The 17311-nt window shown below is 44.5% G+C and overlaps 1 protein-coding gene across 2 annotated transcripts in view; it reads left to right on the top strand.

Moving 5' to 3' along the window:
* The window catches only part of MCF2L2 (MCF.2 cell line derived transforming sequence-like 2), a 252899-nt gene that overhangs the window by 116615 nt on the left and 118973 nt on the right, over positions 1-17311 (top strand). For both annotated transcript variants that reach the window (XM_050780177.1, XM_050780176.1), the window contains exons 7-10: positions 689-838; positions 7533-7657; positions 8275-8389; positions 9494-9613. In XM_050780177.1, the coding sequence (XP_050636134.1) occupies positions 689-838; positions 7533-7657; positions 8275-8389; positions 9494-9613 (510 nt within the window). The remainder of the gene's footprint in view (positions 1-688; positions 839-7532; positions 7658-8274; positions 8390-9493; positions 9614-17311) is intronic.

Below are 17311 nucleotides of genomic sequence, written 5' to 3'. Positions count from 1 at the left end.
CCCTCCAGTGGCAAAAAGATTGTGATTTGATGAAGGCCCAGAAGATTGTTAGCAATTTTTTAACAATAAAGTATTTTTAATTTCAGGTATGTAGAATTTCTGACATAATGCTATTGCACACTTAATAGACTACAGTATACTGTAAACATAATTTCCCTTTGCACTGGGACACAAAAGAATTTGTGTGACTCACTTTATTGTAACATTGGCTTCATTGCAGTAGCCTAGAACCAAACCCACAATATCTCTGAGATTTGCCTGTATATATAACTAGGAATAATATAACCACACATGTACAGTACATATTGTTTTATAAGTGAGGTATATAGATTCTTTTGTGTGTGACAGTGCATTTTATGGGTGTCACCTCTTTGAACGAGAGACTCAGAAAGTTAGAACTCAAAGGAATCTTAAAGATCATCTGGCTCAATCACTTTATTTTATAGATAAATAAACTGACATTCAATGTAAAGAGGTGACTTATCCAAAGTCATTTGGTCAACTAGTAGCAGCACTGAGACTAAAACCAGCCTCTTTTTAATCTCCCTATCAGGATCAGGTCCTCTATACCATTTCCAAAGTCAGGTAATTCACTCATTTTGTCAACTAAATCTGTTGTCTTTCCATCAAGAAAGCATGTTGGTGAATGTTAAGCTCTCCACATTGTTACAATTATCTGACCTTCCAGGCCATCGAAAACTTTGCCTTGACCTTGAAGACCACTGCCCAGATGCTGCAGACATTTGGGGCCTGCCTGGCCACAACAGAGCTGCCCAGAAGCATGCTATCCACCGAAGACCTTCTCATGTCCCACACAAGGCAGCGGGACAAGCTGCAGGTGAGCGGTCAGTGGCCTCTCAGAGGCTAGCGTCTGTGCCAGCAGGTATACCTGCCTCTTGGAGAGAGCTGGGAGCAAAATTAACAGTTAAGCTCTCATTTTCCTTCTTCTTTAGTGACTTGGAAACCACTGATCATCTTAAACCTTCCAGACAGGCAGTTTGTAATGAAAGAAGTATCTTGAGACTGAGTGGTGAGTGAAGGATGGTGGGAAGCAGCACAGAGAAGGGCTTTTCCAGCTTTGTCTGGGTGAGCTGAGGCATGTGAGCACCCTTTCAAGGGTTGCACTCCTGTGATCCTGCTCAGGACAGAGCAAGACAGAACATGCTAAAATTGCAGGGGGTAGGGGCTGGCTTTTGAAATACAAGCTTTCCAGCAGTGGTTGTAAAGTTTTGGGGCAGACTAATAAGCTGACTTACTGCTTCACTTTCTCAGAAGTGTGTCTTTTTATTTGGGGATGAATTTGAGAAAAAGGACTATGGAAGGTGCCCTGACCTGGGTTGAAGGAGAGGCACCTATTAAATGATTCATAAAAGCACGTCAGAACCTGCTGAGGAAAGGGAGCTTGGCAGGTTCTTTTAGTCATGCAGTACAGGGAAATCTTCCTGGGGCTTCTCCCTGGATGAGTGTTGGCACCTTTCTACCTTGAGAAGCACAGACCAATCCCATTATTTCAGAGAAGCCCAGTTTTCAATAGGGCAGCAAAATGAGGATTGGACGGTCAGTGTATGTGTCTTGGCCTCATGGAACTTGGGAAGAGTTGAACTGTTGTATCTGTGACCAAAAAGTTGCAAAAACACTTTGCTAGATGGTTGATTTGTTCATTTATTCAACATTTATTGAGCACCCACCACTACTTGCCAGGAGAACCAAAAAGGCAACCTCAGCGAACACATAGTCTACTTAGGAGAGTCTCAGAGTCTAGTAATCGAGGCAAATTAATGTTTCCATGTGCCAGGGAACACTGTTAAATTCAGTCTTTAAGGAGGTTGTTATTCAAAAAGAGATGACCGGGAGTGGTGGCTCACATCTGTAATCTCAGCACTTTGGGAGGCCAAGGTGGGTGGATCACCTGAGGTCAGGAGATCGAGACCAGCCTGGCCAACATGGTGAAACCCCGTCTCTACTAAAAACATAAAAATTAGCCAGGCTTGATGGCGGGCGCCTGTAATCCCAGCTACTCAGGAGGCTGAGGTGAGCGAATTGCTTGAACCTGGGAGGCGGAGGTTGCAGTGAGCCGAGATCTTGCCACTGCACTCTGTCCTGGGCGACAGAGAGAGACTCCATCTCAAAACAACAACAACAATGAAAGAGAAAAATATATTCCAAAGATTACTGTGAATAATCAAAATATCTGGACTGGGCTGGGCCCAGTGGCTCACACCTGTAATCCCAGCACTTTGGGAGGCTGAGGTGGGCATATCACCTGAGCTCAGGAATTCGAGACCAGCCTGGACAACATGGTGAAACTAAAACTCTACTAAAAACACAAAAAGTAGCTGGGCTTGGTGGCAGGCGCCTATTATCCCAGCTACTCGGAAGGCTGAGGCAGGAGAATCACTTGAACCCAGGAGGCAGAGGTTTCGGTGAGCCGAGGTCATGGCACGCCACTCCAGCCTGGGTGACAGAGTGAGACTGTCTCAAAAAACAAACAAACAAACAGAAAAACAAAACAAACCAAAATCTGGACTGAAATTGTAAAATCCTGATGACATCCTGAAAATTTTCCCTGAAAATGCCTCTGAGAAGCTTGGCCTTTGCTTTTCTAAACCTACTGGCTTAAGTTCACATGATTCTTAGGAGGTGCGAGTTGCAGAAAGCAGGGCCTAGGTGCCTCTGTGAAGTGTGCTAGGAAGGAGTTTGCAGTTGCACAGGCCCTAAGGTGATCCCTGACCAAGAGGAGTCTGCAGAGTGGTCCTGTTGATACAAAGGGGTGTCATGGGAAGGGCGCCCAGCGCAGCAAGGACTGTGAAACTGAGCTCTGTGCCTAGGGCTCATGAGCACAGTGCGTTCTTTGCCTCAATCCCTGAAGGGTGTGGAGAGGTCGAAGAGCAGAATCACCAGGATGACAACGTGATCAGTCAGGAAGGTCTCTGGAGAAAAGGTTAAAACATTTGGATTTTAGATAAGGACACATTACTGGGAGGTGAAAACCAGCCAGTCAGGTCTTGCCGTATGTGCTGGTGGCAAGGCAGAGGGGTGGGGACAGGGAAGGCAGATGAGTGGGTGTTCTATATTTCTCTACACAGGCAAAGAGTTCTGCAGAGGTAAACAGGTGGGAAAGAACCAGTTTCCAGGATGGAGTAAGGGGATATCCTTATGCATGCTAACCAGCTGTTCTCAGAATTAGAACAGGCAGCTCTGAGCAAAGGCGGCTAAGACTTCTCTCAGGTTATGGGGTGGAGTAACCTTGGAGGCCACATAGTTAGAAGTATTATTTGACATTTATACTCTATTATGTTAATTTGGTTAAACATTCCCTATCCAAGCTGTAAGACAAGTGAAAGGAAATTAGAAGGTTCCATTTAATTGGCCTTTTAGTAAAAGAAATGCTTGCATTTATATTCCATGCTACCCTAAAATCATGGTGAAGACCTAAAATTATTTTAAGACAAAATTCTGAAAGTGATTTAATTTGTCCAAGTGTTTACCTCGATTAAGAATATTAAGTGAATTTGGATTTAAAATATTATCATCTTTATTTTACCAAGTAATATTAATTAACATCCTTTAAAACACAACACAGGCTGGGCACAGTGGCCCAAGCCTATAATCCCAGCACTTTGGGAGGCCGATTGGGGGTGGATCACCTGAGGTCAGGAGTTCGAGACCAGCCTTGCTAACATGGTGAACCCCTGTCTGTACTAAAAATACAAAAATTAGCCGGGCATGGTGGCTGGCGCCTGTAATCCCAGCTACTCGGGAGGGTAAGACAGGAGGATCACTTGAACTTGGGAGGCAGAGGTTGCGGTGAGCCAAAATCACTCCATTACACTCCAGCCTAGGCAACAAGAGTGAAACTCCGTCTCAAAAACAAAACAAAACAAAAAACCAAAAAACCAAACAAACAAAAAATACAGATAATTTCTTAAGGCCTTTTGGTGATTACTGATTATTGTCCCAATTCAAATTTGATTCCTTATCTTGTAGCTTAGAAGCATGAATACCAAAATCATTAAACTAGAGTTACATTTTTCCTCTTTCTTATCCAAAAGTGACTTAAAGAGAGAAATGGTTTATATTAGAAAAAAAGAGGTACTGGCCGGGCACAGTGGCTCACACTTGTAATCCCAGCACTTTGGGAGGCCAAGGTGGGTGGATCACGTGAGGTCAAGAGTTTGAGACCAGCCTGACCAACATGGAGAAACCCCATCTCTACTAAAAATACAAAATTACCCGGGCATGGTGGTGCATGCCGTAATCCCAGCTACTCGGGAGGCTGAGGCAGGAGAATCGCTTGAACCTGGGAGGTGGCGGTTGCAGTGAGCTGAGATCACACCACTGCACTCCAGCCTGGGCAATGAGAGTGAAATTCCGTCTCAAAAAAAAAAAAAAAAGAAAGAAAAGAAAAAAAGAGATACTGTTTAAACTTGTATTAATAACTTAGTAGTTTTTGTGGTTATTTATGCATATTTTATTTTACCCTTATTGGTCTTTTACCTACCTTTTAATCAAAGATTCTATATGTCATTAAATAATTTCTTTTCCAGCTAGAAGAGTGAAAAACTATTGTAAGATCCATTCTTCAGTACAGTGAACTTTTATAGCTATTTAAATAGCTATAAAAGTTGTAGCATGTGATTTACCGTTTTCTCCCAGCCTGGAGAGGGTTTTTTCCTAAACAGCTAGCACAGCTTCGGGGATTTGGCTTGATGTCTTGAATTCCTTTCTCCTGGATCTTTAAGAGAGACCTTAGGTATACGTGTCTGGTCGCCTCTACAATCAAACAGAATAGGAGAGCTATTGAGTTGGAGAGGTTTTCAGTCTCACTTGCTATTTCTCTAGGGACTTGTTACTATTTTGTTCAAAATAGTCTTCCAGTAGAACCTCTTTTCTTTTGGCCCTTCGGTATATTAAGCCAATCAGTTCACACAGAAAAAAATCTCAAAACATCCACAGTGGAACAATCGTATCAAACTTTTAAGCAAACTGATGACTTTACAAAAGGCTCTTCCCCAGAAACATAAATTCTTTCCCCCAGCCTGAGCCACAGTTTGGGCCTTAATCTATTCTTACAATCAGAGAGTGCTCCCGACTTCAGTAAGTGCTATTTTCTGTCCAAATTGTGGGCACCTTGGGCTTCATACTAAATTTGAAACCTTATTTTCTCTGTGATTTCTCTCTCATCTGAGGGACAGAAAGGAAGAGCAAGTCTTGTAAACACAAGCAGCTTTAGCCTTCCCTGGGAGAGCTGAGCTCCGGATGAATGAGACAAGCAAACAGGACTCAGCTACCCGTGGTTTCTGCTGTGTGCCTTTCCACCCATCAAGGAGAGTCCGAGCAAGTGCTCAGAGCGCATGCACAACGGCACCTCCACCTCGTCTGCCAATTGGATCCTGTTCCAAGGTGGTGGTGGGGCTCCCATTTTCTGAGGAAAGGGAACTTTGGTAGGCAATGAGCTATCTCTCAGTTTACAAGCAGTCCTCACCCTGCCACCAGCAGGATCCTGTCAGCACAGGGAAAAGGAGACTCTACAAAAGGGAGTATGAACTTAAACACATGTTCTGGAAGACAGTGCCCTGAGTTCCTCCTCCAGCCTGAGTGCAGGCAGTAAAAAAATTAAATACCTGAAAAGATTATTTTCTTTCCATGGAAACTGAAACTCCAGTTTTAGGCTGAGCAACTTCCCCTTACCCTTTCCAAGTACCATAGTTGCTCCATCTTTCCATCTGTGTTCATGACAGATTTTTGTAACCCTACTCAAGTTGACCATGGGGTTGAATCCCAAAGCAGTCACTTGGTCACAATTTTTGCTTGTATCCTTTTTAAACAGTGTAAAGGGGATATACAGCGTGTGACATCACTTGTGAAGATTCACCTTCCCTGTCTCACACACTTTCTTCATGCTCTGCCACACTTCGGGTGTATCCCTCTTCCCAGCTTCCCCCTCCAGTGTCTCCTTCTGCCACAACAATATGGCGCTTCTCCTTTAGCCTCTCTACCTTTCTTCCCAACTCTTCTTCATATATGGATGTGTGTGTGTGTGTGTGTGTGTGTGTGTGTGTGTGTGTGTGTGTGTTGCTGGAAGCTCAGCAGCAGTTAAGAAAATGAGTGGGAAAAGCCACGACCCTCTTTAGTGGGTGGGATGAGGGAATGGCTAAGACACTGACTCAGGAGTACATTTTTTCCATCATATCTAATTTGTCTTTATCCATCTGCAACCTGACTTCTTTTAGGCTGTTATTAATTTATCCAACCTACAAATATTTAATGAGCATTGATGAGATAAGAAATGAGGGCTGACACATGAGAATGGAAAAGAAGAGATATGCCTGATTCCCAGGCGAGAGTGCCAACCATGTGGCTAATGTGGGGCACTATTTGGAGTGGGCAGAGCCAGAGGAGGTGTCCAAAGAACCTGAAGGGCTAGCTCACAGAAGCCAAGTCCATCATCAGCCAGATCCAGGGCCAGGTTTGAGGATGGGTATGGCCATGTAACCCTTCCAGGGGAAATTCTGGAGTAGGATGGGACACAACAAAAGTATGAGCTTGAGAGGGTCCAGGACTTCTGTGTGATCAGAGTGGGGAAGTCTAAAACTCTTCCCACAGGGAATGAGCTCTAGGCTGTGTGAAGACCACAGAGGTGGCTGGGCCTAGAGGAAGTGATTCAGTGTTTATGTGTGCAGAGGTGATCTCTTGGTTTGTTTTAGAACTATGGGCCTGTTCTAATGCTCAAGGGCATACCAAACCAGCCTCCTCTGACCCAGGAACCAAACCCATAATTCCCAAGCACAAAATTCTAGGTCAGGCTCTGCCACTTTTGTTTTGCAGCCCGGGCTTTCTTTATGGGTAAGGCTCAGGGCAATGAGAGATGACCTGCACTGTCCAAGGAAAGGACTACAGCTGTTGGCTGAAGGAAGTAACCTTCCACAACTGCATAGCACTAAGTCTTTGTGTTAAAAAAGCAGAATGGGGGGTTGGCTTGGAAGTACGAATCTTTCCATGTTAAACTGAAATTGCTGCCCATATCTGCCAAACTTAAATAATTAAACAAGGCCACAGTTGGTTGGCAGGTGGAGGGAGAGCAGGTGTTTATTGATGAGACCAACCGAAGTATTTTTATGATCAATTAGCAGTTATTACGTTATTATTGCTTGGTAGTTTCTAGCATTCAACATTCAATATCTATCATTTTCTTGTTTCTGGTCACTGTCTTGGATTAAAACTAGGTTGTATTAACTAGTTTTGCTTTTAATTTACAATAGTAGCTTGAGATATACAAAAAGCAGATGTTGATTTTGAAGAGGAAAAATATACTTTTTTTGGTGTATACCCTTTCAGATATTTTGAATTTTGTATCATGTCGGTGCGTTACCTATCAAGGATAAGTTAACTGATTAATTTTAAAGCTGCATCTTGACTTCATCAGCATTTAATTTCCTAAATGAAAAATGTACTGATCTACCTCTTCACCCCAATTCTACCAAGAATTTGTTTTTTCTAATTCCTTCTAAGAGAGACTACTTTTATTCTAGGATGAGCTGAAATTACTTGGAAAACAGGGGGCCACATTGCTGTCATGCATCCAAGAACCAGCCACCAAATGTCCCAACAGCACACTCAATCTCAATCAACTTGAGAATGTAACTACCATGGAAAGGTGAGTGAGTGAGGTGGAATCTGCCTTTTCAGGAGAAAATATATAGAGCTAGATGTTCTGGAGCAACCAAGAACAGATTGGAACAGCCAATATTGGGTCTTGGTGGGGCCAAGGAAGAAGAACATTTGAGACAACAAAGGAAAAAAGATCACATCCATCTGGCATCCACGTATGGAGATCTTTTTATGAGCATTCCATTCCCCGCTCTTCAATGTCTATGACATGCTCCCACCCTAGGATTTTGAGGGAGAGGGTAGTATTTATTGGGCTTCATTTCCAAATAACAGTTTGGCTTGGAGCTGTGCTTTATATTCGTGTGTCTCAGGTAGAAAGAAAGAAGGCATGAAGGTAAGATCAGCTGGAGCACATTCTAAAGCACAGCAGCTGCATCTGAAGTGAAGTTGCTGCCTGCACTGTGGGTGTCCTGATTGGAAAATGAAAGGTGCAAAGCCCGCTGAGCCAGAAGAAAGGCATAGGTGACACATGCTTTCATAATAAGGAGATGGTTGCAATTGATACCACTGACCGAAGACACAGGTGTTCTATCCATAGGCCTATATGGATGCCTGTGGAAATGAATGCTAACCTAACACCACTTTCTCATTCTTTCCTGAAAGGTTATTAATTCAACTGGATGAAACAGAAAAAGCCTTTAGTCAGTTTTGGTCCAGTCATCATTTGAAGCTTAACCAATGCCTACAACTACAGCATTTTGAGCACGATTTTTGTAAGGTATTCTTTTCTTGTTTAATATAACTTTCTTTTCTGCTACTGTGACCTCTGGTTTTCTCTCCCTCCTCACTCTTTGGTATGGGGTTTCCCTCTTTTCCCTAATCCAGCTTTCTCCTTATCTCCTTGCTTCTTTACAGACCACCCCCTCCAACCCCCTTCTCACTTTTTCAGTGGAGTAAAGGTGTTCTAGAATCCCATTTTCCTGTTGCGGTACATGGCATTTCAGCGATGGTTTATCTTGCTTTTTTTTTTTTTTTTTTTTTTTTGAAACAGGGTCTTATTCTGTCACTCCGGCCGGAGTGCAGTGGTGCGACCATGGCTCACTGCAGCTTTGATCTTTGGGCTCAAGCTGTCCTCCCACCTCAGCCTCCCAAGTAGCTGGAACTACAGGCAATGCCCCACCATCACACTAGATAATTTTTTTTTTTTTTTTTTTTTTTGAGATGGAGTCTCACTCTGTTACCCAGGCTGCGTACAGTGGCGCAATCTCAGCTCACTGTAACCTCCGCCTCCCTGGTTCAAGCGATTCTCCTGCCTCAGCCTCCCGAGTAGCTGGGACTACAGGTGCCCGCCACTACACTCAGCTAATTTTTGTATTTTTAGGAGAGATGGGGTTTCACCATGTTAGCCATGATGGTCTTGATCTCCTGACCTCTGTGATCTGCCCGCCTCAGCCTCCCGAAGTGCTGGGATTATAGGCGTGAGCCACCGTGCCTGGCCCAGATAATATTTTAATATTTTTGCAGAGACGAGGTCTCCCTATGTTGCCCAGGCTGGCCTCAAACTTCTAAGCACAAACAATCCTCCTGCCTCAGCCTCCCAAAGTGCTGGGATTATAGGCATGAGCCACTGGACCCAGCTATCTTCCTTTTTGATTGATAATTGGTTGAATATAGTTCTAATAGTTCAACTACAGGTGAATTCTGCACCCCCAGCTTAATTTGAAAGTTAGTGAGCTGCAAAAAACAATTTTTTAACATATATAGATATATACAAGTCTTGAATCCTCTTTGGAATTTTGAGTTTTCTTGAAGCATAACAAACCTATACCTTCAGGTGAGTGAGTGTTGGTTTACTTCTGGACTGTTCTAATGTTTCTTGTAGGCTAAGCTTACCCTGGATAATTTGCTGGAAGAACAAGCAGAGTTTACAGGCATTGGAGACAGCGTGATGCATGTGGAGCAGCTTCTTAAGGAACACAAAAAACTGGAGGAAAAAAGCCAGGTTTGCTTTCTAACATTTTTGTGTACTGGGAAGGAGGTTGCTGTGGACGGTGATGGATCACATCCAGTCATTGCTATTGGAAGGTTGCTAAAGGACACAGGAATGCCCAATCCTGCCCTTCAGTCACCCCAGGATCCCAAGGAAAGTTGCACATTAACAACTGCTATGAATAATACGGGCAGCACAGAGTCCTATTAAAGCCGCCGAACATACAGTTGCGGTTGGACGCTCAGGTGGGGTGAGGACTCTGGACCAGCCCTGCCCTCTTACGTGGTCAGCAACCAAGTGGGAGAAGATCACAGCAGGTTCATCACTCACCAGAACAATTATCTCAGAGTCTCACCAATCAGCTTGAGCTCCTCCCTGGAGCCTGGACTAGGGGACTGGGGGTTGTGGGGTTGGTAGTAGACGGGAAACTTTCAAAGGGGAAACCAGGAAAAAAAACAACAACTAGTTTTATACCTGGAGCAAGACAGTTAGACGGGGGAAACTGGTCCACATTAGTTCCATTGCTACACAGAATTGGCAAAGCTTTCTCCTTTCTCATGTCCCAGGAGTTGTAAATATGAAACTTGTATAAGAATATGTATTTTACAGTCCCATACTGGAATTAAACAGTGTCCCAGATCTGCACAGAAGTCAGCATTTAGAAGTGATTACATTTTAAGTGTTTACAAATTTGTTTTATTACAAATGAAGAAAGCGGAGTCATCTCTTTCCATAGAAGTTCCTTTCTGCTTGTTTAAAATTAGGTTCTTTATATTTTTGGGTCTTGGGAACCAAGTACCCTATGGTTAGCGCTTCCTTTCTTAGCTAATCTGGAGGCATGTTTCTCAGATGGCAATTTTGCAGTACTAGAGATGTGCCAAAGTGTGAGCCTCTGGCCAGCAGCACAGATGTCACCTGAGTAAGTGCTAATTAGAAATATAAAATCTCAGACCCCACCCTGGAATTGGAATCTGCATTTTAAGAGGATCCCCAGGTGATTGACTTGTACATTACAGTTGGAGACACACACCCCTAAAGGATACGAAACAAAGTATACTAAGGCCACACTGACTCTAAGAGCTGTCGGTTATAGATTCTGAGCTGCAGGTGCTTGTGCACATGCATGAACACACAAACCCACCTGTGTATCCAGATCCCCATTCAGGAATCCCGTCCCTCCCTAGCGAGTGCTCTTTCTCTTACCAGTGACCATTTGTCAGATAGACTAGTGCCGAAGACACACGAGTCATCAGGAACATTTCTCAAACAACGGAAAAGGTGAATTTCATATCTATGATGACTATATGTCTTAGATTCTTCAGGACAGCCCCAATCTTATAACATTTTAGTTTTTTCAAAAGAATTTTTTACTGAATATAAGTACTATATTTTTTGCTTATTCATATATTAAGAAAAAGTGCCTCATCAATAAAATGCCTTCGTATATATATGAAAGTGGCTACTGACCTATCCGGAGGGTTATTTATTCATCAACAGGTATTCCTTATCCTGGGTTCCATGGATGCGGCGGTGAGCCAGACAGTCCAGATTCTGCCCTCATGGAGCTTACATTCTACTGGAGAGAGATGGTTCACTAAAAAGCAATCAAATTAATAATAACATCAGATAGTAACAATTGATATAAAAAAGAAAACAAAATATAATAGAAAGTGACTGGGGATGCTACTGTAGCTAGCATGGTCTGGAAAGGCCTGAGAAGACGACCTTTGATCTGAGATCTGTTTGATCTGTGTAATCATGCAAAGACTTAGGGAGCTGCGGGTGCAAAGGTCTTAAAGCGGGAATGAGCTTGGTGAGTTCAAGGAACATTGCTAGAGCAGGTGGGCCAGGAGGAAATGAGGGGACAGAGATGAGCAGAGGCCAGGTGTCCTGTTGCACCCTGAGATCTTTTGTGAGGATTTGAATTTTATTCTCAGTGGAACAGAAAGCCCTTGGAAGGCACTCTGGACTGTGTTTTGAATAGTAGTGATGGATCTGCATGACTGCATCACATTCTGTCTTCTGCCCACCTCCTTGAACTTGTGGTCCTTGGTATATACTTCAAAAGTTGCTGACCTGAGCTAGGGATGAAACCTATGGCTATGGAACACAGGAATGCTCTGCGAACCCATGACCCACCTTTCATGGGCAACATTCTGGAAGCAGCTAGACTAGCCCACTGTGGATGACCCGTGACTTGCAGGATTTGCAGACCTGTCACATCCTGTGACTTGCAGATCTTGTTTCTAAACTTGCTTCCTGAAGGATGCAGTACACCTGTGTCTCTGCCTTTGGGTCAATCAAACAAAGCTGTCTCACCATAACTGAGGTCGTTTTCAATATATCTTCCCTCAGACTTCTCAGAGGCATGGCTTCTTCAGATGATTAGGGCTTGGCTCATCTTTCCATTTGTCCTTTAAAGTGTTAAAGGAACAAGACTGTGTCTGGCCACAGTCTGACAAATATCTGCTTGGGGTTTGTCCTTTCCTCGGCACCGAGGGGCCACCTCCCTCCCAGCACAGCCGCACACTGGCTCTGGGGCGTTGCCAGCTTCCTTATTCCACACAGTGACATCATCCTCACAAGTAACCTCAGAGTCAGCTCACTAACCAGGCTCCTGTCGCATGCTGATTCAGCCTGTTCTTTATCTTGTTCTAGTTTGAGGGTTTAGCAGTGTTTTGAATGCTCCTTCCTGATTCTGAAAAACAGTAGTTTCAACCATTTATAGAAGGTCTTCTATAAAAGCAGAATTTGCAGCCAGGTTTTGACTGTGGGAGCATACTGAGACCCTTGCTGAGAGGCCAGCAGGGAACACACCAGGATAGGGTGGAGGAACCACCAGATTTCAGCCTTGACCTCTCCCTATAAGGGTGCTGTGTCTAAGAAGGCATGGAACCCAGGCCATTAACATCTAAGGATGTCATCTAGTTGGAGGGTCATGGCTTTGTGTACATGTGTGAGATTTTCAAACACACACAGAAGTAGACAGACTGGCACAATGAACTCCAAGTGTCCGTCATTCAATTTCAACAACCATTAACTTTCTGCCTTTCTTGTTTCATCTGGCCCACCTCCCCATACACACACTCCATCCCTATGGATCATCTGTGGGTTTGTTCTAGATTCCCTGATAGAGTAACATCACTCACTTTCTTGCTATTTTCTTCCCTAGTAGGCACTCTCATCTCTCATCTGTTATACCAGTAGAGTCCTCGGCGGGGAATAAACTGTTATTTCAATAAAGATTTCTGAATCGCAACTTCTAAGCTGCAACTTGACTATCTAGCCTTCTGGAATTTTCGGCATCTGAAAGATCCCAGATGGGCTTGTGATCAGAGTACCGGATTTTAGCCATTTTTCCCTCACGCTTTCTTTTTTACTTTGGAGATTTTGATGACTATTTATCTTGAGCGGGAGGTATATAAACTAAAAAAATAAGCTTCAATTTGGAGGTTTCACTGTAAATTTCTTTGCAGGCACCAGGAGGATTTCATAGCACATGTGGAGAGGCCAGGTGGTTGGAAGGTGACAAGAACATAGGCTTTAGAGTCAGATAGGGATGGATTAAAATCTTGGCTCTAACAAGTACCAGCTGTATGACCCTAGTCACGTTTCTTAGCCTTTCTGAATATGGCACCCCTCATCTGTAAAACAGAGATAATAATTCCTACCTCACAGAGACCCTGTGAAGATTAAATGAGTTAGATGTGTGGTAGGGACTTCATGTGGTCGGCCTGCAATGTGGTCAGTGGTCAATATTCAGTGGTCAGAAACTATTGTTGTCCTTTCAATTCTGTAATAGTGACCTTCCAACCATATGGTGGCTGAATCCGGGTTGCTCCTTAGTTTCCCTTTTTGTTTTGAGACGGAATTTCACTCTTGCTGTCCAGGCTGGAGTGCAGTGGCACAATCTCGGCTCACTGCAACCTCCACCTCCCAGGTTCAAGCGATTCTTCTGCCTCAGCCTCCTGAGTAGCTGGGATTACAGGTGCCCGCCACCACGCCCGGCTAATTTTTGTATTTTTAGTAGAGATGGGGTTTCACCATGTTGGTAAGGCTGGTCTCTAACTCCTGACCTTGTGATCCGCCGGCCTTGGCTTCTCAAAGTGCTGGGATTACAGGCGTGACCCACCGCGCCCGGCCTCCTCAGTTGCCTTTATGGGTGTTTTTCCCTAGACACATTTGGACCTGTTACTCACATCTTTCCTCTAACATCTCAAATGTCTTCTGGACAGTTCTGAAGGGTGAAATACTATATGCCAAGGGAAGGGCAGGCTCTGATCACCACAGGGCGATTTGGAAGTATCTTGTGGTGAATTTCCCTGGACCCAGAAAATTCTGCCCTGTTCTTAATAAATTAGGCAGCTGGACTTAAAAAAAATGTCAACAGAGACTTTCTTGCCAAGTCTCATGTTTCTACATTTGACTAAAGTCAGACAAGTTTGAGCAACCAAATGAGGTCTCTAAGCTTAGGCAGAATAAGTGCAGTCATTTTTCTCTGTGTATGTTGCTCTGAGCCAGATCCTGGAGCCAGACTGCCTGGGTTTGAAGCCTGGCTCTTCTCTTTCCTACCTGGGTCACCTTGGGCCATTGTGCCTCCACTTCCCTTTGGTAAAACAGTACCTGTATCAAAGGTTTTGTTGTGAAGAGTTAAAGAAATAAGCAAATGTAAAGCATTCAGAACGGTGCCTGGCACGTAGTAAGCTCTCAGTAGATGTCAGCTGTTGTTATTAATATTACAGAGGTAGAGGGATAAATTCTGTGCTATGGAACATGTCCTAGGTTCAGTCTGCAGTAGCTGAGCAGTGCTAGTAAAGGTCTGTCATTCATTTGACATTTATTCTGCAAATATTTATTCATCTCCTACCATGCCAGGTACTGTTTAAGTTCTGAGGACACAGCAGTGAACCAGAGAGTCAAAAATCACTGCCCAGGGAATGAGTATTGCAGTCGTCTTGTAACCAGTGTACCTGGGCCTTTGCTGTTTAGAACAAGTGCTCTGGGTATTTTCGCCTCAGTCCTTTTAACTAGCCACTGCTTGATTTGTGTCACTCGTTTCTATACCAGTACTCCTCTTTGTTTTGTGCAGCATTTGTTTGTAAGTATCTCAGATGCACCATGCCCTGTTTTCAGTTGAATAAGAGCTGGTTCTGGACCATAGGGGTCTGTGGCATAGTGCAGGCAGCAGATAAGTGGTCACAACATAATGAAGCAGGTGCTCTGATCAAGAAAGCACAGAGAAAGTTTTCTGGAGAAGGTGAAGTCTGAAATGTAATTTAGATTGAGCTGGCCCCAGAGGAGTACGGGTGTGGTAGAGGATGGGTGAGGGGGAGTAGGGAAGGATGGGCTTTCTAGGCAGACAGCAGGTAGAGAAGGGATGGAGGCCTAAAGCTGCCTGAATATTTGGGGAACAACAAATGGATAATTAGTATGGTTGCAGCAGAGAATGGTGTTGAGGAAGTGGAGGAGGACTTGGTAAGAGGCACACCCAGGTATAAGCTAGATAACGAAAGGTCCCGTGTGCATTGCTCAAGAGTTTAAGCTTGCTCCTGAAGACCCTGGGGACCCAGAAAAGGGCTTGAAGCTTGGAAGTGATGTAGACACAATAAGATGTGTTGGAATCGCTGCTTTGTCAGCAGTCTGGAGCGTGAGTTGAAGGAGAGCCCGAAGAAAAGCAGGGAGACCAGCTGTCCCCATGAGAAACCATGAGGCCTGAGCAGACAGTGGCAAGGAGGTGGCAGAGATGGGGTCAGAACTTGAAAAGCATTAAGAAGGCGATGGCCCCTGCAGGGCTTCTTGAATGACTGGGAGGGTAGGAGGAAAGGGGTTTGGAAATTGTTGAAACGATAAACCAGTGCAAGTTAAGAGAGGGGCAAGTTGTACATACCTGGAGTTACGGTGACTCCTCATGTTACTGTAAACAGCTAAAGCAGAGCAGAAAATGATGCACTGGATGCTTAGCGTGGCTGGCAAGGGGGCTCATGGGCTCTCTGCTCCTAGAGACCTTTCGGAATGTGGCAGTCATCTGTGCTGATGCCAAAGTCAAGGTTGTTTCACAGAGTTCCAGCCAAGCAGATCACTACATCATGTAGGTCACTGGCTCATTCATTTAATTTGTTGATCAAATATTTATTGCATGTCTACTAAATACTCTCATGGAACTGACATTTTGGTGGGAGTGAGTGGAGGAGGGAGGAATTCTTTTTTTCTTTCTTTTTTTTTTTTTTTTTTTTTTTGACAGAGTCTCATTCTGTTGCCCAGGCTGGAGTGCAGTGGTGCAATCTCGGCTCACTGCAACCTCCGCCTCCCAGGTTCAAGCGATTTTCCTGCCTCAGCCTCTTGAGTAGCTGGGACTACAGGTGCACGCCACCATGCCTGGTTAATTTTTTGTCTTTTTAGTAGACGGTGTTTCACCATGTTGGCCAGGATGGTCTCGATCTCCTGACCTCATGATCTGCCCACCTCAGCCTCCCAAAGTGCTGGGATTACAGGTGTGAGCCACCACGCCCAGCCAGGAGCCAAGAATTCTACATTAAAGTAAATAAAGAAAATAGTTTTTAGATAGAGGTGAGTGCTGTTAAAGAATAAAGTGAGGGAGAGGGCCTAGATGAGTGGGTGAATGGATTGTAGAGAATGACTTCAGATATAGTCGCCGGGGAAGCCCTGTGAGGAGGTGACCCAGAAACTGAGTTCTGCATGACCCAGGGAAGAGCAATCCAGAGAAGGGCCGAGTCAGGAGCTAGGTTGGTGATCAGCTGTAAGCCGTATCTCTCAGCTGGATTCCTGCAGCAGCCCTTTAACAGGCCTCCCTGCATTTCCTCTTATTCTGGACACTGTACCTGGAGCCTTCCAAAAACATGTTCGAGATCCTCCCTACAAACCCAGGGACTTTCCTCTCACAATTAGAAAAAGCCAAAGTGCTTACAAGGGCAGCAAGGCCCCCGCCATGGAACGCCCACTTTCCTCTGGTTACGTCTTCCACTTATTTCCTGCTTGCTCCCTCTGCTGCAGCCACACTGGCCTCCTTCCTGCTACCGGAACTTGTCAAACACACCTTCACCTCCCAGCCAAGTACTGCGCGGCTTGTGCCTGACTTCAGGTCTCGGCTTGTGTGCAGAGCGCTCCCAAGACCATGCACACATTTCTTCGAAGATTCGCTAGGACTCTGCATGTAGCTGTATTAGAGTTACAATCTATAACGATGAAAAAGTACTAAGCAAAATTAGCAAAGGGGAAAGGCGAGGTGAAGTCTGGAGGAAACCAGGCACAAGCTTCTTAGAATCCTCTCCTGTGGGAGTCTCACAGGACATACTTCTTGCCCCCATCTGTGGGTTGTGACAACATGTGTGAAATGTTGTCTACCAGGGAAGCTCATTAGAGACTCAACGCCCAGAGGTTTTATTGGTGGCTGGTCATGTCGGCAGCTTCTGTCTGGCAAGAACCAAGATTTCAGACTCCCAGAAGAAAAGCAGGTAATCACCATAAACCATACTGTTTGCACAAGCGGTTCAGGCATCATGAGCTATTCACATCAGGGAATGGAGGGAACCTTCCCAAAATCTAAGTTCCTAGGTGCCAACAAAGGGCCAATCTTACAATTGGGTCTTTCTTTCTAAGGCTGTAGTCTCAAGCTTTTTTCTTTTTTTTTTTTTGGAGATGGAGCCTAGCTCTGTCGCCCAGGCTGGAGTGCAGTGGTGCAATCTTGGCTCA

Source organism: Macaca thibetana, chromosome 2, assembly GCF_024542745.1.
Source record: "Macaca thibetana thibetana isolate TM-01 chromosome 2, ASM2454274v1, whole genome shotgun sequence".
Taxonomy (NCBI): domain Eukaryota; kingdom Metazoa; phylum Chordata; class Mammalia; order Primates; family Cercopithecidae; genus Macaca; species Macaca thibetana.
Note: the sequence above shows the minus strand (reverse complement) of the source record. Positions and strands in the feature narration are given on the sequence as shown.